The sequence below is a fragment of the Dermacentor silvarum genome, chromosome 7 (genome assembly GCF_013339745.2).
Source record: "Dermacentor silvarum isolate Dsil-2018 chromosome 7, BIME_Dsil_1.4, whole genome shotgun sequence".
NCBI lineage: Eukaryota > Metazoa > Arthropoda > Arachnida > Ixodida > Ixodidae > Dermacentor > Dermacentor silvarum.
The window spans coordinates 17,836,657-17,858,545 of record NC_051160.1 but is presented as its reverse complement, the minus strand read 5'-3'; the positions used below and the strand labels follow the sequence as shown (position 1 = coordinate 17,858,545).

Genomic DNA, 21,889 nt, shown 5'->3' with positions numbered 1-21,889 from the left:
TGGCCAGTAGGGAAGGCCAAATGCCCCCTGGAGATGTGTTTTATTCCGGGCCGCGTCGTCTGCTCACCATCACAGTGATGCCACAGTGATGTCACAGTGATTCGCGGTATACGATGCGCATGTGCAAAGGCCCATAAGAACGCAGGTAGAGATGCACCGAGGAAAGTCGAGCATTACAGAACGAATATAGGAAGAAATGGCAAAGAGGACGAAACAAAATTCAACGAATACGCCCCCCGTATGCCGGCGCAGCAAGAATTTGCCGGCCGGAGTGGACACGCAACGTTCGTCGTCGCCATCACCTCCCCTTCCTCCCTGCCTTAGAAAAGAAGTCGCTCGCACGGTAACCTTACGGAAGAGCCGGTGTGATCTCACGCGTCTTTCTCGTTCGCTGGACGGGGGCCTATGCAAGTACTACACGCCGAGCAGGCCGATGGGCAGGTAGGCAGGCGAACCAGCGCGTCTCGCCACATACCAAACTACTACACACTCACCGTACGCCTCTCCTTCCTTCCTGCCGTCCCATCGGCCCGACGACCACGACTGCGTGTATACTGTACAACGGCTTGGCCAGCTGGGCCAAGTCCTTCCGTGTGGGTCCGGTCGAGCGTGTAGCGCACGTGTCGAACGGCTTTGCGCGAGGAAGAACCCCCCCCCCCCCCCCACGCCATTCTCTCGGCGTCGTCGTCCACCCTAAAGGAGTTACTTCTAGTGTTTTTTGTTTTGTCGGTGTTCTTTTTTGTATGTCTGTTTTTTCTGTGCGTATAACCCTCAGGAATTTGTCCTTTCTCGTTACCGTTTCATTTTTTGTGTCTCGTTGTTTTTCTTTCCGAGCGAGTACTCGTTTTACGAAGCTGGTCGCAGTCGGCTCGGGGTCAGGGAAATGTTCAATCGGGGCCCAATATAAGGCGTATACCGCTGCCCACCTCGGTCTTTCATGGTGGCATCCGGTGGATGCCACTATTTGTATGCTGAGCGCTTTCCAACACTGACGCGAACACATGAAACATTTGGACAGGATTTAGTAGTACTGGGCGTCGCACACGTTGTCCGCCCGACTCGTTACTTCCGACTTCGGAATTCGGAAAGGCGTACGCGGGTGGGGACCGTGTTTCATCGATCCAATTGGAATGCTTTATCAATTTCTTATCTGCACTTTCGTGTATTCGCTATCAGTATATATCGGGAGTCACGCAAAGCGTTTGTGTGTGCTTGGAAATCTGAAGCGCGTTATCGGCTGGCAGCGCACGTGACAGCACTTCTTGTCCGTTTTCTCCGGCAAATAATTAATGAAAGGGACTGCAACACCAGCTGCGGTTCTCTTTCGTGCACGTAAAACCTGGCTGGGAATCGAATGCGCGACCTTTCGCTCTGTGGTACGGTTACGGCTTTGGCCTCAAGATTTCGGTTTTGGCCTCAATATTTCCATCAGCTAGCGAAGACGTCGCCGTTTTCTCTACTTGAGGATGTTCTTGAGTCCTACGACTACACCTCAAACAAAAAAATTGCCGCTAACTGATCAGTCAAGTGACGCCAAATTGCAGTTAGAAAAAAAAAAAAAAAAACCGGCCGGGCTTCGTTACTGTGTAGGACACGTGCGTTTACGTACTACGTGTGCAGGCACGGGTACGGCGCTACCTTCCATGTGGCCTTCGCGCCACCGGGCAATGCAAAACGTAAAAGAACAGCCAGACAAAAGGGTCTCTCTCTCTTTTAACGGGAACAAGAGGGTTTCGTTGACCACAAGCATGCCGCAGCGTTCTCGATGCTTCCGAAGCGATAAGAGTTCTTTTCCTTCCCTTCCTTAAGACTACTACGTGCGTTTCGCGAGAAAAAACTGCCCTCGAGAGGCGAGCAGGCACTGCCGTGACACTCGATACTGCGAGCAGATGCGTGCCCTGTTTGGTCCACCGACCCCCCCTCCCCCTGGGTACGAATCCTCTTGCTCCTATACTCTATACCACCGTGCTTGCTCTGCACTGTCCGTGGTTACTGCTTGGGAGCGTCGCTGGCGCAGAGATGCGCCGAAGATTGTCTCTCGACGCCGCCGCCGCCGCCCTTATACGAGGAAGCAACGCAGAAACTGAGAAACCGGAGGGAACGGTCAGTCTAGGGCGTGTACGCAGTACATACAACGGAGGAAGAAGACTAGGAAGGTTATCTTCGCTGGTCATCGGGTGCCGGCTCGGATGCTAGCTGACCGGGCGCGCCCAGTTGAACGTGACGTTTTAACGAAAAAAAAAAAAAGAAAGGAGAGAAGAAGAAAACAGAAAACATTCAAGAGCAAGCAAGAAGAAACAACTTAGCGGCGAGAGAGAGGGCGTTGCGCTAGCTTGGGGAGCAAACGAGCCGTGTTGAAGTCCGGAGCCATGTGGTCGCCACCGGTGGGGAAGGACCTGCGTCCGGTCGCGACCCCGAGCCGGAGGAAGGGTCAGTGTGCCGAGAGCGGTGATGCGGGCTCCGGCCTTGTGCGGAGCAAGCCCACCGTGAACGATGTCGTTGCGCTTTGAAAGCGCGAGTCTTGTTCGGGAGGCTCAAAACAGACGGCGCCTGTTGACAGGCTTTGTGTGTGTGTGTGTGGATCTGCACGTATAGGGGCTATACACGTTCTTGGGGAGCTTTCTCTAGAGCCATTTACGCGAGAAAAAAAAAAGAAATTGAAACAAAAATTGCGTGACCTCGAGCTCAGTTATGCCATGCCATAGTCACGGAGCATACCGTGGCGGGTGGGCATGACGTCGGCAAACCAAAAGCGTGTAATTGAACAGGTCTGTGAGCGCCGGTCGACTCTCAAACAAAGAGCAGCCGACCTGCACTCGCTTGTGAAATGGGCTGCCCAAAATCATAGGGGTTAAATTACACTGCAGAATTTAATTTACAACCCTAAATGTGAATACGGGTGTAAATTGGTCTCTACCTCACATCCTTACGCCCTAAAAGGGTGTACGGGTGCGAGTTATAGGCATATTTACGCCCTTCTTCACTTTTAGGGGTGTAACTTATATTCTACAGTGTAGAGGCCGAACGAGTGCGTTGCAAGCGACTGTGTTGCAACAGTCCCGGATCCAAGACTCTTTACAGCGAATGTAGTAGCTTTCATTAACGTGTCTTACGAAGCAACTTACACATTTGTTTCGAAACTTTAGAAACACGGATGATATTTTTACCGTTGCGCACTTGTTCGAACGTTCTTTTTCTGTTACGACCACGTACTTATGTATAACTGCTTTTGTTTTTTTTTTTGTTTCCTTCGCAGTCGAACCGGAGCACTTGTTGCAGCAGCAAGACTTCCTCACGTGCGGCATCTGCCAGAAGGAGTTCGCCCTCTCGGACATTGTCCGCTTCATCCAGCACAAGGTCCACTCGTGCAACAAGGAGAACTGTCTCCTCTTCGACGGCGCGCCGGGGGACGACGACTTCGACGCCGACCGGCCCGACCTGCCCGTGGGCTCCGCCGCGGCCTCGGCCAACAGCAACTCCGGCGTCGGCGCCAACACCCCGACCTCGCGGCGATGTCCCGGCTCCGGCTCTCAAGTCTCCGCGCTCTCCTCGCTCAAGAGGGCGCACCACCACGGCTCCAGCGGCGGCGCCGCCTCGGTGACGGCGGCGTCCGCGACCTCCCAACACCACCACCACCACCACCGGTTGGCGCACAACAACATCGGTTCGGTCACCGCCACCAACAACAACAGCAGCAACAGCAGCCACAGCCTCGACCTCGCCGACCGGCTCAAGGCGAGGGTGTCGTTGGAGCCTCACTTGCACAAGTACGGCTCCTCGACGACGTCATCGGGCGGTGGTGGTGGTGGCGCCTTCGGCGCGGCGTCGTCCAGGACCGGGAGTGCCGGAGGCCTGCTAGTCAACGACAGCAATGGTGGCGGCGGAGGCGGCATCGCGTCTCCGACGTCGCCGGCCGAAGGTCATGCGGTCGTGTCCGGGGTCGGGCCCGGAGCTGGAGTCCCCCTGGTCAAGTCGCCCCCAGCGTCTTCGGTGTCGCCCGTTAGGAGGCCCGCCTCCACGGTCGACGTCGGTGTCAACACCAACTACACCGGTGAGTCTTGTTGGCATGGTTTCGTTTTCACCCTTCTTTATTACCGGCGATCGGGGGAGTCTGCAGCCAGAACGCGAAGAAGAGTTCGTGTGAACCTGACTCATGGATGCTCCTTTGATCCTGGGAGCCCGGAGCATGTCTTTGATGTAGTGGCTGGGTGTTTTACTTAAAGGTGGGGTCCGTGCTCGACATCGAGGAACCTGGAGCCGAATTCACAGACGTTTTTGTTCGTAAGAACTTTTTTCTGATTGGTCGGCGGTTTTCGCTTATGACATGTTTGCTGTCCCTATTTGACTGTTCTTGTTCTTACGAACTTTACTAGCGTGTAAGAACCTTTTGGGAATACCGGCCCTGGATCACTGCTGCAGCTTTGTGTTCACTGCATTTCGGTATGACGACATTCGCTATGGAAGCATTCCGTCTCTGTATGTAGACGAGTCGCGATACATTTCTTAAATTTTTTTTTCTACGTTGGTTTTCAGCTCACGTCTGCGTGTGCTGCGATATCGCTTTGCCGTTGTCCCGAACCATGGTGTCGCCCCTCCCCCTTTCAAAAAAAAAAAAAAAAGAAAAAGAAAAACAGAGCAGCTCCCGTATCAGCAACCGCGATTCTGCATCTGCATAAATTGCGCACCAACCGCAGCTGCATAGCGACGAATAGCAACAAAAGATGCGGGGAAAGAACGTTACCGCGCGCGGTGACCCCTGGTGGCAGTTTTGTGCGTACGTCGTGGTCCAGATCTGGTTACTTCCGCTTATCTTTCACATTGGGCGAAAGAAAGACAGAAGGCGGCGCAGCGATAATAGTCTACCGTGAGGGGAGCGGATAGTTTCGAAATGAAATCATAAAGAAAAAATATATATATCAGCGGTATATAGAAAGAACAAAAAGAAAATATCGAGCCACAACTCACCGGAGAAGATACAATCGAAGAGAGAGCATCCGACCGCAGTGACCTACTGCCGAGAGCCCGGTTGAGGGAAAACAGCTCTTGAGGCGATACGAAAGAGAAGTCCTTCGCAATAGCTAAAGGGCGTTGTTTCGAGAGGCAAGGTGAGACGTGAGGTGTGTGAATACGTTGTTAATTACACGCGTGGTTGGCTCCTTTTTTTTTTTTTTTTCGCTCGTCGAGCGCTCAATCGCGAAGTACGGGATAACTTAATGAAGCCAGTCGGCGTCGTGTATTGATAACCAATAGATGATCATTGCACCGTGGTGGCCGGGCGGGGTGACGCTGACCAGCAGAAAAAGGAGAAACGTGATCGGGACACGTGTAGATCGATAACAGGCAACGTTGAATTACTGCCGTATTTATTGGGGGCAAGGCCTGAACCCCATATATTTGGAGCTCTAAGATTTGAAAAAAAAAAAAAAAGTTTCAGTAAGCGTTATTTTGAATAATTGTGTGCTGCTTCTCCTCAATGACGCCACTAGATCGCGATGGTTGCTGTCAGCACCGAATGAGAATTCAATGAGTGGCTTCAAGCGTCACTCGTGTAAGGCCTGTATACCATGTTGAATGTTAAAAAAAAAAGAAGTTTCGTAAAGGTAACGGTAAAGTAATGGACACAAGTACGTATCTATACGGCTGAATATTGGAAGAGGATGGTTCAGAAAGATCATATACTAATTAATTATTTATTGCATTAATTACTAACGTTTCGTTCTTCTTTTGGCATCGTCGGCTCCACGGCGTAAAATAAATAGACAGACAAGTTCTTCTAACATCCGTTGAAGTGTAACTGTGCTTTCGCATCACAGGGCTAACCCAAAAAAGAAAAGCAAAAAAAAAAAAATGTTACGCAAGTCCAAAAAGTTCGTGTCGGTATACTCATCGAAGGCTCAGCTCCTCTGTTTTTTTTTTTTTTTTGTTTCGCAAGACCATCTCTCTATTTCTCTCCCAATCTTGTTGGCGGATACAAGCGCGTTTCCTTCGTTTTATCATCGCCCTCCGGCCGTCCAGCAACAAAAGAAGAGGTCCAAGGCTATAGAGCGTCGTCTCCTCCGCTTCATTCAAATCGCGCGTCCGAATCGCTCCACTTCTCTACAGCCAGGCGAGCGTGTGCGTGGCTGGCATATGCCCGTTAACCTCCGCCGCCAAGCTCCGGGGGCTATCAAATAAAACCGCGCTTCGTCCTCCGCGCAGAACCTCGCGAGCCGGCGGCAGCGAAGCCGCGGTAATGCCCCGCTCTGGCTCTGAATACCTGATATCACGTGCGCTCGCGCACCTCTCTAAAGTGTTTTCTTGCGCCCGGCACGTTCCAGCGTATGTGCGTGTGTACATAAGCGTACGTCCGTCCATAAACCGGGCGTGTGCGTGTAGGTATATAACACTGTCGAACGACGCGACACGGTCGACGGTAGCGTTTGTGTCAGCTCGGGCGGGCTTTGGAGCGCGTTATACTGTATGCAAAGCAGGAAAGGGGGAGGGTGAGGGGGAGGTTCTGAAAGGGTGCCCGACTGGAAGTGGAAAGGGTAGGCTGGAGTGTTTCAGGCGGGAGGGGGGGGGGGGTGAGGAAGGGGCTGCAGGAAGCTTGAGGCACTGTAGGAAGGGCAGTTGAAGCCGGCCGCCAAATAGAGGAAGAATTAGACAAAGTAAACGTCATCGCAAGAAAGCAAGAGAAAGAAAGAAAAAGAAAGCACAGAAACACGCAAGTCGTGGCGTGCCTGACTAGGAGATGAAAGTTTGTAATAGTTAACATTCAGCGCGTCGCTTTTGCGCCCCGAAGGAGAGCTAGCGCGCGCGCGTTAATTCGTCGCCGTCGCCCGCTTTTATCGGCTTAATTTTGCGCGCCGTCGAAAATGGCGTGAGCCGCCATCTTTCTTTATACCCCTCCGCGCTTGCCAGATGAAGCGCGGTGTTTCGTTATGTATGTAGCGGGCTCGGCGTTTTTTGCTATGCAGGATGCGTACTCGGGTGGGTAACCGGCCGACAGGTATAACATGGCCAGCGGTCCGAGTCGGCCGAACCTCTGCAGCGTGTGGTGCGTACTTAGCCGTGAGAGTGTGATGTAGACGCGTTTAAAAGGTGCATTGTGCGCAGCGCCGCTATCGAGTCGCACGTCGTGACCCAGTTTGCAAAGCAGAGAGATTTGAGCGGTTGACTTGGAGAAAGTGTGTGTGTATATATATATATGTATGCACGGAGTACGGCCAGAGAAGCCTGCGGCATTTTTTTTTTCAAAGGCGTCTCTCGTCCCTTCAAGGGAAGTCGGAAGGAGGAGAGAATAATAAAGAAAAGGAAATTGAACCGCGAACAGAGCGAAACCGATCGGCGATAGCGAAACAGTGACGCAGGGTGTATGGCACCAGTCGGAATGCGCATCGCGTGAGGGATTTCGAAAGAAAGAAAGAAAGAAAAAGAAAAAACGCAGTATTTATTTTCGTTTTCTCTATCTTACATTGCGTCTACCTGTTCTCATTATTCCACTTTCTTCTCTTTTTCTCTGGATATATACTTTAAAACCTGGTCTTCCGACGACGACGACGCCGGCTTCTAATCGTCCGAGGTGATCGCGTTTGTACGTGACCGTTCATTATTATGGAGTCGATCGCTTCTCGGCGCCAGTTCGCTTTGCGATTGTTTTGTCTTTCTTCTGTCTTTTTTTTTTTTCATTTCTAACTGTCGATGGCCGGCCAGTCACATTATACGCTTCCTGTTTGTCTGCCCCGGTATTTCTCTTTCTTTCTTTCATTTTTTTTTTTGTTCTTGTATGGCCTTTTGTTCTCAGGATTGTCAGACAGGCGAATCTTATCTAGGCGGTATATCGTTTAGAACACGCCTTGCCCGAGCCTTTTAACGAGGAATTCATTAAGCAATGACGGCCACATTGTTCGTACAGGATAGCGAAACAGAAAAAAAAAAAGGAAACGGTTTATAAAACGGTATACAGACCTGTATGTATATTGACTGGAACACGTGTGCTTATTTCATATATGCGTCGACACTTTCTATTCGTCTATTTTTCTTCCTTTGCTTGCTGTATTGCCGCTCTGCGTGGATATTACGTAATGGGAATTTAAAAGGGCCTTTAACTGTCCACAAAGGTCATTCCGGAGCATTATAGCTCGCGCCTGCTGAATGTTAAATGGTGCGCCACTCCGGCGTCTTTCAAGTTTAGCTAAACGGCGACTGTCGCCAAGTTAATGACTCTAGTCGGCGAACGAGAAGCCTGGTTAACATGCATGAACGGCACTGCCTGCCCTCGAAGTGTGTTTGTGTGTAGGATATTCTACGCAGCTGGTGGTTCCCGAGAGCGCTCGGATAATTAATTTCGGACGTTTCTATACCTTTGTTCGCGGTGAGCTATCTCGTTTAACGGGCTCGTTGAAAAACAACGCCGCGTCGAATTGATGATGTGTTGGCACGTACTTGTTATGCGAATTCAAAAAATATAATCCCGGCTGTTGATAGCACGAAGGCCGCTGTTATTGATTCCTCCTGTCCGCAAGAAAAAGAAAGAAAGACACTCGAACGCTTGTGACGTCGACGAGTCCTCGAACCTTGACGAGGATTTCGTTTTACGGCGTTATCTTTTGAGGACTGTGTTGCAGGCGTCTCGTCCCCGGCTTGGGTGGCCCCTGAGAAGAGCGCGAAGCCGTCAGCGCGTTGATCTATACTAGTGTTTGTGTTGAAAGATAGTTAAACGCGATATAGGTCGATTTGGATGCATTATTCCTCGATTATTACCAGCGGTAATGCATAGTTTCGATTTTCGCGGAATACAGTAGTGAAGAGGAAAACACGATTATTTTCACTGTAGAAGAATATTTCGTTAATAATGAAATAATTGAAATTATTTTTAGAATACTACAGATCAATATCTTACGCTCTAGCAGTAGTGGGAGAGCGAATCTAGATCTAGATGTTCTAGACGTTCAGGAGGTCTATACGAATTAGGAACAGTAAGCAATGCTATACGGGGAATTTTACGCACGAGATAAATGATCATGCGGGCAACACAAGACTATTACAACAAAGTCAGAGCAAATCACCAATGGTAATGCAAAACTGTTCAGTCGAATAAAGAGTGTCACCGGGGGTGAAAATCGTGTGGTGCGAAGATCGCTATTGAAACATTTTGCGGGGAAAGAAGGATTAAGGAGCGACCGGAGAATACTGAAACAAGGTAAACCAGTAGGCTTACAACGAAAAGGTGTCAGCCTTACTGGACTGACGTCGCCTCGACGTTTCTTGAGCGCTGTCAAAGGTCCCACACTCGACACCCACTCGACTACGCCGTTTGTGTTCTGTTAACGTCCATCTACAAATATGAACCTTTAAACAGTCTACACTACACGGTGTACATCGATGACAGAAAACCAGTGCAAACACTTAAGTAAAACGGCCATCTCAACTAAACCTTTACGTGGTTACGTATCTCGGAGGCACATATGACACACAACAGGCTTCAGACAAGATGCTTCACGAACCGCGGTGCACGGCGCCGTGTATGCATGACTTTGCTGTCGCAAGTAAAATCGGCAAGAGCTTGGATTTAAAAAAAATGCTCACACCGCGAATGATAATTTCACACGCTGGATGTGAGAAACAGCGCGAAGTCTAACCCGACTTTGCAAACTAACATCGGCATAAGCCATATTACGCGCTCTTCCAGGCTTACGTATACGGAGCACTAGTCAAGGTGGCAACAAGCGGCAGAGACATATATCATTTCTAGCCCGGACCCATTTTAATGATTCGCACACCTTCACGCAAAGATGTTATGATCGCGCGCAGCACAATAAAAAAGGCACACGCGCCAGGCGGAGCTGGAAAGGCGCGAGGTTCCAGCCGAGAATGCGTTAAGCTTGACGAACTGTCCGCGCGCCTCCGCATTGCAAAGAAAAGAGAGTGAGAGAGAAAACACCCTTTGCTTCTATTGCTATTGCCGTATGACTGCTCTGTCTTTGCATTCTTCAATTTCACATACGAAAGTCCTTCTTTTCTTTTTTTTAACCTCTTCTTTCTCTTTGTTCATTACTCCTAGTACCCGCACCTCTGACATTACGCTCCTGTGCAGCGTGGTCCGTGTTCCAGCGTCGTCCGTCTTATTCCTAATCCAATTTGTTTACAAGCGTTGTCTAGCCCACCCCCCTCTCTTCAACGCACTCAAACAAGCGGTCGCTTTTCAAATCTAATGCTGCTGCTCCTCTGACGCCCAGCAAACAACAGTAAGCCTCGTCGAATGAGTCTGTACAACAAGCTAAAAAAAAAAAAAAAAATCCCCTGAAAACCAAATGAGAAATGCTGATCTATGTCCCCTGCACTCCTGAGCTGCGAATGACTCTTTTACTTCATTTTTAAAATTTCTTTTACTTTTATCTCTTCTGCAAATTTAAAATCCGGCGTATAAGGGCCTTCTCATCACACCGCCTCGGTATCATCGCGTGTACGCCTGTTTCTATAGTTTTCGTCTGCTTTTTTTTTTCTTTTTTTTCATTTCGTCTGCACTTTCTCTTTTGTAACTTCTGTTTCTGTCTCCCGTTGTTCGTCTGTTTCTGTTCGCGCTGGAGTGCTTATTCTCGGTTCAGACCTCGACGCGCCTCGCGTTGAAGAGGGCGTTATATTTCACTAGCGCGAAAATTAAGACTGATTGCGGTGCGCCGCCTGTCGACGTAGCGGTGGGTTTTAAACGGAGATGTATACTACACACATCCCGCATCCTTGCAACTTTTGCTATTCTCGCATTTACTTCTCTTGCGACACCCCGCTGTACTTACTCGCTTGGAACGAGCTAATTCCCAGCTTTGAGTGGGAGTGGGAGACGCTTTCAAAGAAAGAATAGAAACGAATAGAAATAATATAGTTTCGTATAGGAAGCGCCACGCGGCTATAGTTCTTTGCAAATTGCAATCTCTGCTTACTGCATTAAATATTGAGGTCGCATGCAGTCGACGTTACGGTACTGCGTCGGCTAGGTGACGCAATGCGATGATAAAAACGAGCCAACCTGCACATAGGTTAGTGCTCCAGATGGGTTGAGGAGAAAGGGTTAAGAGTTTTAAAATGTTAACAATGATTTTTCCCAGCGTTTCGGTTTTTTTCTCACTACGCATTACGCCTTGATTAAAATGTTATTCTCTCTCTCTCTGTCTCGTTATATCCCCCCCCCCCCCCACCCCTTCCTATCCATAAATCGTTCTACGCTGTCTCTGAAAGTTTTGGCTACTTTTAAAGCCGCGTTGGTCTCCTGTGCTTTTTTTTATTTTTTGCTGTTCCGTGAATGCACTTCGTTTCACGCGTACCGAAATCCCTAAAAGCAAATCCCGAACACGCAGCATCGTGTGACATCTAGCGGGCGTTACGTGACTCAGCCGCGAGCAGGCCTCCGAGATCTGCGTCAAGGAGCGACCAAGGAGATTATACGAGCGACGCGCTACGCCGAAGATTACGGAAGGGCAGCGTCACACCTAGTCGTACAAATTCCTGTGTCTCTAACGCACATGATCCAGGGTTGATTTGCGCCCTCGGCGTAAAATTCATTTCAGCACACGGTTGCATGACGTTCCTGCGTTCCAAAAAGCCGCGAATCTTCGCGCATGTAGGCAGATATTCAATGCAAAAGAATAAATATGTGGCGACCTTCACGTTGCCGTCGCGTGGTTGTGTACGCATGACGGGATAGCATCTGCTTTCTCCATTACGTCTCATAACTCCCGCCAGAGTATCGTAAACAGCCTGAGCGTTTGCAAACGCTTCTCTCAGTTTGGAAAGGTGTACAATGGTGGACAACTCTCGCCTAATGCAAAACGAGAAAAAATAAGAGAAAAAGCGAACGCAATCCATGACAAAAAGAAAAGAAAAAGAAAACTCGCGCGGACAAAAACGCAAAGAGGGGTTGAGGGGGGGGGCTCGCCGCACACAACACGGACCATACCTTCGTGAGACACGTAGTGTGTTTGCTCTTTTTTTACGTGCGCTAGCGAAGGGGATCCCAGATTGTTACTCGCCCTTGGGTCTTTCGGAAAAGCGTTTGCTGCTATCTTTGTTCGTTTGCGTCTCTGGCAAAATATGAATATGCATGACCTGCCGGCGGGAAGGGGGAGGGGGGGGGGGGGCTGGTAGGCCAGTGAGGGGGGAGGGGGCTGTCACGTGCCGGCTCGCGCAGATTGGCGAGACGGGAGCGCGACACGGCGACAAATGCCACGGACGCCGCCACCGCCGCCTACCACGACCTCTAGCGGCGTCGAGAAACAAACGCGTTGAGCCTCGACGGCGACAGCAACAGCAGCGCAACGCCACGGAGAAACCGTGAATCAGCTGCCCCGTGCGTCGTTTCGTCCGGGTTCGTTAAGGGCAAAAAACTACTAAAAAAGAAAAGTAATAATAGTATTCTCGCTGTGTCGCTGCGCCTGGAAAGCGAGTCGCCAAAGATGCGTGTGGTGTCCCACGTGACGCCCTGAGCGTGAGTGGGGCGCTGCGGATCGCAGCTCTGACGCGAGTGTGTGTTTAGGTACAGCGCCGTACGTTTATAAAACCCCGTACGCGCCACGCCGTGTGCTACTCTGGCGCTCAAACCTGTCGCATGCGAGAGAAAATGGCTTGCTTACTGTAAGGTGGTGCCCTCCCCCTCTTCGGCCGACGGGGTCTGTAAACGCTCTTCTGAACGTCGCCGCCGTCGCTTCGAGCATGCGACATCGTGTGATTTCGCGCCTGTTGTGAAAACGCCCGGTCGCGATTTGTGCCGAGACGTCACACAGTCCTTCTCTTGTTCCTGAATATGTGCGTGTGTGTTTTGTTCCTGTAAGTTCGTGTTGTGTTCATGAAATCCGCATCGTTGGTCAGGCAAGGTGACGCAGTGTCTTCGCTGCAAGCTTAGAAGAGGTATTTGAGCTGTTAGACTGGTGAGGATTAGGTGTTAGGATCAATGGGGACCGCCTGAGCAGTCTGCGGATGACATTGTCCTATTCAGCAATGACAGCAATGACTGAAAATTATTTGTCGTGGGTTTGAAGAATAATATGCGTAAGTCTGTGGTGGTACATTGAACAACGGTTCTAGAAAACGATAATTCGTGATTGACAGTCAGCCTCTAGAATTGCTGCAAGCTTACGCTCTTATAGGCAAATCAGTCACACGGGACCCACATCTAAAATACGGAAGAATAAAAATTGGTTGCAGCTTAGATGGCAGGCATTACCAAGTCATGACCGGCAGCTACTGTATGTCAGAAGTGTACGATCATTGCATTCTACCGGTAGTAACATCTGGGGCAAAAAACCTGAAAGTGGACAAACCTGCTTGAGAAGAAGCACCGCTTAGCTAAGCGATGGAATGAGAAATGACAAGCGTGTAACGTGAAGAGACTGGAAGACAGCGGTACGAATTACAAAGCAAACGGGGTTAGCCGGTATTCTATACTCCAAATTAAGAGGGAAGTGAAACGCAATCGAGGTTGGCACGCTATATAGGTGACATGATGAAATTAGGAGAATCGCTGGAATAAAATGCTTCCAGCTCACGCATGACAGGGGTAATTGCAACTCGCTTGCGCAGTGAAAACAAGATAGGTTGATGATGACGACGACGATCCGCTTTGGCCGATGGCCTGCAATGTTACAACTCGCACTTGATAGCCTCACTTTTTTTTCTGTTTCAGTTTTCTTTTTCCAATTCTCTGCTCTCCCGATGCCGTCTGTGTGGGCGAACTGAATATTGAGCCACCGGGCTGGCATCGAATATAGAGTTTGCGGTTAAAACTCGCAGCCCAAGCTCGCTCTCTAGACGTGAGAATTGGCGAACGAAGACCCGAGAGCAGTGTAAGCTTACGCAAACGCGCTTACACGCGTCTTGTCACGCTCCTTTGGTCAGCGTGTGAACAGCGCGACGGGCCGGCCAGGTTAGCGGAACCGAAGTGGCGCTTTGGTCCCCTTTTTCTGGTATCCCGGCTTAAAGAAGCCGCTGATGTCCGTACGGCGTACGAGCGGGCAATCCGAATGGACCGAAGAAGAAGGAATAAAAAAGAGGCGAAAGAACAAATGTTGCCGCTTCCTTCTGCGCAGGCTTCGGTGCGAACTGCCTCGAGTATTTTTCGCCAGCTTCGCTTTGCTGCTTTCTTACTTTTCCGTGTCTTTTGGTTGTTCGTTTTTGTTGTTGTTCCAGTGGTTAGTTGTTATCTGTTTTGTTCACACTTCTACGGGTGTGCGAGCTTTCTTGTGCGTGTTTTCTTTGAAATAGCCCGGTTCCCTGTGCGCTTTGTTCTTGCGCCGTCTGTTTGTATCACTTTTGTCTTCTGCTCGCTTCTTTTTTTATCTGTTCGCATTTTTTTTCCGTCGTCTGCTAGCGTGTCCTGCCTCCTCGTGTTCCCGTAGCTGTATCTATGTACGTTTTCACTTCCTGGTCATCGTCTCGTTGATTGCCCTCCCCTATTTCTTTCTTGCTTGCTCTTTTCTTTCTCTTCTTGTGGAAGCGACGTAACTTTATTTGCTCGGTCATAGATGATCTCTCTTGGTCGCGCTGCGCCGGTCGAGTGGTTTTCTCTCATGGTCATTCGCACATTTAGGTACTGACCCGTCCAGTTTCGTTGCTGGGAGTTTGTTCACCCTGGTGCGCTTGGGGACGCGGAGGGGCTTCGGCGTGTCGCCTTGGCGTGAGAAAACTGGAGTGCAACTCGCGTACTCCCCACAACGCACAGCATACACTGCCGATATATACATATATATATATATATATATATATATATATATATATATATATATACATATACAGTCGAAGCCGGATACATCGAACCCTCATATAACGAATTATTGTGTATAACGAACAGCCGTAAAATCTCCTGTACAATGTTTGCATGACATTGGTATTTCATATATCGAAGTACCTAGATGTCGAACTTTTTTGTGATCTATGTAGGTTCGATATATCCGGATGCGACTCTCTCTCTCTCTCTCTATATATATATATATATATATATATATATATATATATATATATATATATATATATATATATATTGATAGTGAATAGCAAAATCGAGCACCCCTCCCTGACCCCTTGCTTCTTATTATAATCGTTATTAGTTGTGTATCCTCGCAATGCGTAAAGTGGACAGCAGAAAATTAGCTGCGGGCTCGCATGGATGAATTTTTTCTGGCGGGTGCCGCGTTATAACCTGAAGGAATGCGTTGATTACTTATCGATGACCCCTTCGGAAAATTAATCGAGTGTGTCGGTTACGACGTATCCAAGGTCTTCCTTAATCGTATAGTTTATGCAGTTAAAGTTCATCTTGTTTTTTTTTCTTGTTTTTTTTTTTTCATTTCGTAACCACCAAACTGTCGCACGGGCTATATACATAGCATACACACTTTGTCGTCGCTGGTTTATCGTTCTCTGCTCTCGCCGATAACCAACAGCAGCGCCATCTCTCGCCATTTTCTTTCATTGCATTTTACTCTTTTCCGCGCATCCCTAAGAAAAAAAAAAAAAAAAAAAAGGACTTCTCGCCCGATGAGCCGAAGGCCCTCGATAACAGGTGCAATTTGTAACCACTTAAGCGGCCTTCTCACCACCATCACACACACACAAACAAACACACCGTTCGCCTTTTTTAATGCCACCCGCCGAACAAAGAAGCAGGCGCCGTCGGCCCATCAGAAGCAAGAAACAATCTCCCGTTCAACGTTCTCCTCCTCCTCTCCGCCGCTAGCGCGCTTTATGCAAAGCTCGGGCCGGAGTTCGAGAGTGAGCCGGCCTCGCAAGGCTCTCTCGCTCAATCACTCGCTGGCTTGCAGCCTACTACTGCGTATGATACGAGCAGGCTATATTTTGATACTTAAGAACCTCGCTGGGCAAAATGAAGAGGAAACTGACGCGTTTATTTTCCCCCTCCCCCTTGGACCGTTTAAGAAAAAAGAAGCGGGAGAGAGAAAATGAGATTGAGAGAGAAAAGGCGCCAGGTTTAGGCCAAAAAAAAAAAAAGAAAGAAAAACGTTTTTTTTTTTTTTTCGCTTAACGAAGGAAAGCTAGCGTCGCGTCTTTAGCTTCATTACCGTATCTTTCGGGCTATTGGCCGTGCCGACTACGGATACCTAAAGTGACACTAAAGGAAAATACAAAGCCGGATTAGATTGATAGATTATTCATCTACAAGTCTGTCATCGTATTCCGTGTGCAAAAATATGTGACATTGTTGCGTGCGAAATTGCCAGCGAATGTTCAGTTTGAAATTCAGTTTGAATTTCCCGCGCCTAAAATGAACGAGACGACTTAATACTCACGTGACCTCCCTCTACGGTACCTCCTCTCATGCGTCTTCGCATGAGAGGAGGTACCGTAGCCCGAAATAGGCGGCGCCGTTCCAATTCTTTCATTTTGCGCCGTTTTTCTCGCTTACGAAAGCTCTGTTCTCGCTAGGAATGACGAATTCGTTATTACAGAAGCCTAATCTTTCGATCTAGCTCGACTTGATACTGTGTTTTTGTGTCCCTTTAATGGTGAACACACCAAAGTTGATTAAGGACTCCTGCTGTATACAGAATAATAATTTAATAGTGAGCCTAAATAAAGAACAACGTCATATATAACTGTTAATAAAAACGCGGCACTATTTTTTGATGCGGACGCAGCCACCGTACGAAGCCTTGATATAGCCTACACATAGTTCCACGCTGTATAAGAAGCGGAGTGTAACACTGAATTCTTCCTTGTTGGACTTCGAACTTTTTATCTCTCACAATAGAGATACGGAGAGAAGACGAAGGGAAAACGGACACTGGATGATAAACAATCGAGCTCTGGGTCGCGGTACATGCATCCGTACCCATTAGAATAACCGGTGGGTTTCTGGCGGCACCGGGATTCGAACCCAGAACCTCCCGCAGGGCTACTCTATGCCCAGTATTTTCACATGGCGGGAGAGAGTGAACAGTCAGGGCAACACGTTTAACAATTGATACGTTTGGTACGTATAGCGGCAGACCACAAGCCGCGATAATGATAACGCCCTTGTTATCCCATACAAATGCAGCGTATTCAAGTAATCTACTAACACATCTTAACTATCTATTCTTTTTAAGTGTCTCTTTAAGAAAAATATCCTCTTTTATCAACTGTTTTTCGCCCGCTCGGGAAGGCGCACTCAGCATGCGGTCTATGCACGGGGCGATGCGGTATCTAGCCGTCCGAAAATTATGGCCACTCTCGTAGGGCTCTCTCCCCTTTCTCCTTTCATCCCTCTCCTTGAGGACGCTCTCCTTCTCCCGTATCTTACCCCAATAATCTCCCCCCTTTCATCCACTCCCGTTCCGTCGACTCCCTCTTACCCCTTATGAACGTGTACTGCGAATAAAGACCTCGGCTAAGTGGCTTCATTCGCGGCTCCGTTTCTGGCTCGTTCACTTCTTCGCCTTCGTATATACGCTTGTGGTGGTCTTTCTTCGTTTGCCGTCCTCATCGTAGTAACGATTTCTTTCTTTCTTTTTTCTTTTTTTCTTTATCGCATTCTCTCGCGTACGAGCACGTGATGTTCATTTTTGTGCGCGACTACACCGTGGAGTCGGTTATCCGTGCCTTTATTTTTAAAACGGGCTCGTTTTCCCGTTGCTGAAGCCTGTACGTTCTTCTTGCTTTTTCCGCGTCGTCTGGCTCGCAGACTCGGCTGGTCTGTGGCCCCGATTTGCATACGACGGCCGCGCGTAATTTCATTGTCCGCTTATTTCTATCTCGACGCCTCTCTTTAAACGCCCGATAACTCTGTTTCTTTTCGTTTTACACTTTCTTGACTTGTTCTGCATCGGACTATTATTCTTCACGTTGAGCTGGGCCGAGCCATACGGCACCTCTATGTTTTTAGATTTTACTTTTCTTTTGCGTCCACGCAATAATTTTCAACCGTCGTGTGCTGTATTCTTGATTCGGGCGTGTTCGCTTATACGCAAATTATTTTTGCCGTTACGTTTCTTCGCGCGTTTAAGTACCTCAGCCCCCCGCTGACTTATTCATTCTCTTTTCGCGCCCTTTGAATTCTTACGCTTCTGTAGACATTATTAATTCGAAGGACAACCTCGTTTGGCGCCGACCTTGACACGGGAAATGGGATTGCTCTTGTATTAGAAGACGTGTTACGTGCTTTGAAACCTGCAGGATTTGTGTATACCCACCAGGAAACCTACAGGTGTCAAATTTTGTAGCCCCTATATTTATAGTAAAAGGTGACGCATTAATTTTGTGGCCACACGACCAAAGTAAACGCGATTAGATTATAAATCGTCATTGATAACTTTCGTAACCATTCGATTATCTGCCGCTTGCTATGTGCAGTGCGCAGGCCAGTACACGGATGAGGAGCTTTTAGTGATGCAAAACTGTAGGTAATCCTATAGATAGATAGCGCACTATTGATGTTGGTAATACATACATACGACAATCGATGCATAAGGTGGTAACGGTCCTAGTCCTTTGGGTTGTCGCATTTCACGAGAATAATGCTATCGACAATACTATCGATAGTAGTAGTATCTATAGTTCTTTTTTACGCTATCCATAGTCAATTTACCTACAGTTTTGCACCACTGGGAGCTTGGCCCTGCTTTTCGTTTATCCTTTCCTCTATCGATGCTGCTCCAAAACTCAAAGTTCTAATGGTTGAGGCGAAACGTGTCGTGCTGACGTACATGTAGCAGCTGTACCGGTAACGTGAGATTTTTAGCAGTTTAGGTCATGTGGATCGTCGCCGCTGCTTGCTATATACAGTGTTCAAAACACGACGACCGTGACGTGTTTTGGCTCCCGCAAGCGCTTCCGGCGCTTGCTGTTCACAGAAGCATGGCCTTCGAGACTAGTGCTTTCGTTATTATAGCGCTTCCGTGAGCAGCGCTTTTCCGCAAGCACCTAAGTTATGTGGTGAAGCCATCTTTCAAAATTTGCTTTGTTGTTTACTTTCGCACGTTTCATTCGTCGTCGACGTGCGCTGAGATAAACACGCTATTATACGCACGCAGTGGCCAACAATGAGTGCGCTTTCTTGCAGTTTCTTAAAGGGTGTTCCTGTTCTTATTTAGTCCAGGCTAAGTAGTCTTTCCACAGATTGTGCGACCCTTCGGAACGAAATTAGTGCTTTCTTTCTAAAGCAGCGAGATCGCTTGGCGACACCTCTAGCGACAGGACGATCTATTTGTATACGAAATGTTCTTTTATCGATAAGCGAAACCAGATAAACGACGCAGAGAAACAGCGCTAGTGCCTACTCAGGGTGTAACGAGACAGAAGGTTAGATTCCAAACAAAAATATGCGTTAGTTAGGTTACGTATAGGATAGGTTGCAAAATGTTAAGTTACAAACGATGGGTTAGGTTACAAAAGTGGTATAGTGCGATATGACGCGATACACAAAGATAGGGAATAGCGCAGAACGTACTTGTGGGTGACTCTTTTCTTTCTTTGAATTCCTCCCTCCTTATCTCGCGCTTTCAGAGCACATCGCATCCAGGTGTCTCTGCGGCGTTCGCTGTAAGCGAAAAGGCAAAGTTCAAGCTCACGCCACTGAATCGGATGCTAGACAGCCGCCTACTCAACATTCGCCCTTAGCGCGTTTTTTTTTTTTTTTTTCACTTGGAGTGTCATTCACGTGCTGCGAGCTAAACTCATCGATGTGCCCGGCATTGCGCAAAAGCAGACACCAAATGTACACGAAGTTTCACAATGCAGAGCTCACACTCACTCTTCCAATGTTCAAGGTTCGTTTTATCCGCTATGTTCAGTACACTGCCCAAGCGCTGCGGTGAGGCGGGAGATCGGGGGCGGATAGATGGAAGGGGCTGGAGGCAAAGTGTATCGGGCGGCGGGCATCATCGATGACGTCAGCGCCGGCCCCCTGGCGCACCTTGCGCGTGCGCGATAGCCACGTCATCGCCAAAAACGGCCGACGCCGGTCATCACGCGGCCACGCAGGCGCGCTGCCCCTTTCCTTCTCTCTCACTTTGCCCCTCTCCTTTGTCCCGCAAATCTAGGCTTCTTGCTTCGGCGCTCTGCATCCTCCTCGCCATCGACGCCGCAGACTCAGGTCCTGTCGACTGCGCCAGTTTTTGTTTTTGGCGCGCTCTTTCTTTTTGCGCGCGTTCTTTTTTTTTTTCGCGCTTCTTTTTTCCCCGGCGTTCTCCTTTCCTTTCCTCCAGTGCCTGTCGCGAAGGGGCTGGCCACGTCGCGCGCGCTTGCGCGCCAGCTATAGGTTGCGGCGGCCTCTCCCGGCGTGATAGTCGTCAGTCAAGCAGTCGTCGTCGGCTCGGCGGTCCGCGCTTGAAATGGCGGCCCGGTTGAGAGAAGAAGAGAAAAATAAAATGGAACGAAACGAGAAACACGCTCGCTCCTCGCTATGTCTCGGTCTCGCTGACGCGCGCGCGCGGCGCGCGCCCAGACAGACAGACACACAGACGCGCACACAGAGACACACGACGCAGGAGCCATTTTTCCTCGCTGCCCATTGGCCGGCCGGGCCAGGCGCGGGGGCGGGGCTTCTGGCCAGTGGCTCCGCCTGCTTTCGCAATTCGCAGCAGCAGCGGGCTTCGGAGGAAAGGGCAGTCTGGTGCTACGGAGGCCGCGCTGTATCCCCCCCCCCCCCCCTTACTTTTTTTGTCCACCATATTTTTATGTTTCGTGTGTCGTCGTCGTTGCACGCCGCCATTACTCGCCGCCGCTCGCCTCCATCCTAACCCTCGCCCCTTTCTTCCGGGCACCTCGTCGTCGTCGTCTTCTTCATATATCTCTCCTTCTCTGAGGACTTCGCTGTTGTTTGCTGCCTTAGCCCATCTCCTCCTCCTCATATTTGACCCCTTCCCACACCTGTCCGCCCCCCCCCCCCCCTCACACGCACTTATACGGTCGACCCTCGAAACCTCGCCCGTACCCATCTACCTCCTTTTTTTTTCTTCTTTGTGTTACTCGTGTGGCTGAGGCATCTCTCCTCCTCTCTAACAAACCCTCGCGTCTCGTCTTCTGGTTCGTGCCCGATCCTTGTTTCGGGGCCTCTCAGCACACTACAACCCCCTTTCCCCCGTCGATTCCATGTTTGTGCATTCCGGATTCTTCTTCCTTTTCCACGCGTCTCCTCGGTCCTCGACTCAGGGCTGCTCCCCGTCCGTGCGCCTAGTATTGACGTCTTTATTTATTCGGCCGGTCCGTGAGGAAGAAAAACGCCCGCTGCGCAGGTCTGTGGCCTCGTTCGCCCAACTCTTGCCGCCCGTCGTGACCTCCCCCCCAGGCGGATTTTGTAAGGGCCGAATGCGGGGCCGATATATAGACCTTTGCTCGGAATGGCTGTGTTACTGCCAGTGGCCGCCGGGTCTGATCGGTTTAACCTGTCGCTCTATAAATGGAAGCTTCGATGGTGTATTGAATTAGGAACGAAGTTTAGCGCAACGCCAGGACATGGGGGAACAATAAGAAACGACAGACACGCACCGCGTATACTTTTAACAGCCTAAGTTCGCTGTTCGTCTGTCGTTCCTTTCTAGTGTTCATGTGCTGATGCTGCGGTGCGCTTCATCCCTAATCATTATGCCTAACCAACAAACCGACATCGCCACGACGCCACCGTCGTCGACTACGATGGCGGTTCGATTTCTTGCCGAATTATCGATTGAAGTCAATGTGAGCAAGAAGAGTTGAGCCTAAGTACGCACCTCATGCATGCTCTTAGGAGAAAAAAAATTGGCAGGAGCTATCGGATGGATGATTGTCGAAGTCAAGTCATATCTTCGCGGTAGACCTGCCGAGATATGCTGCGAGTGTCGTTGGTTATCTATGTTGGTTAACCCTACGCCTCCAAGGTCTGTACGGGTTACAGACCACGCCGAAAGCCCCTTGCAAGGACATGCATCGCGCACTCGTAACAGGTTTG

At 49.4% G+C, this 21,889-nt stretch overlaps 1 protein-coding gene across 3 annotated transcripts in view; it reads left to right on the top strand.

The window, feature by feature from the left end:
- Positions 1–21,889, top strand: part of LOC119457644 (B-cell lymphoma/leukemia 11B) — a 509,436-nt gene that overhangs the window by 430,308 nt on the left and 57,239 nt on the right. For all 3 annotated transcript variants that reach the window (XR_007467732.1, XM_037719277.2, XM_037719278.2), the window contains one exon: positions 3,257–4,051. Coding sequence is in view for 2 of the 3 variants with exons in the window: in XM_037719277.2 (XP_037575205.1) it covers positions 3,257–4,051 (795 nt within the window). In the remaining variant the exon portion in view is untranslated. The remainder of the gene's footprint in view (positions 1–3,256; positions 4,052–21,889) is intronic.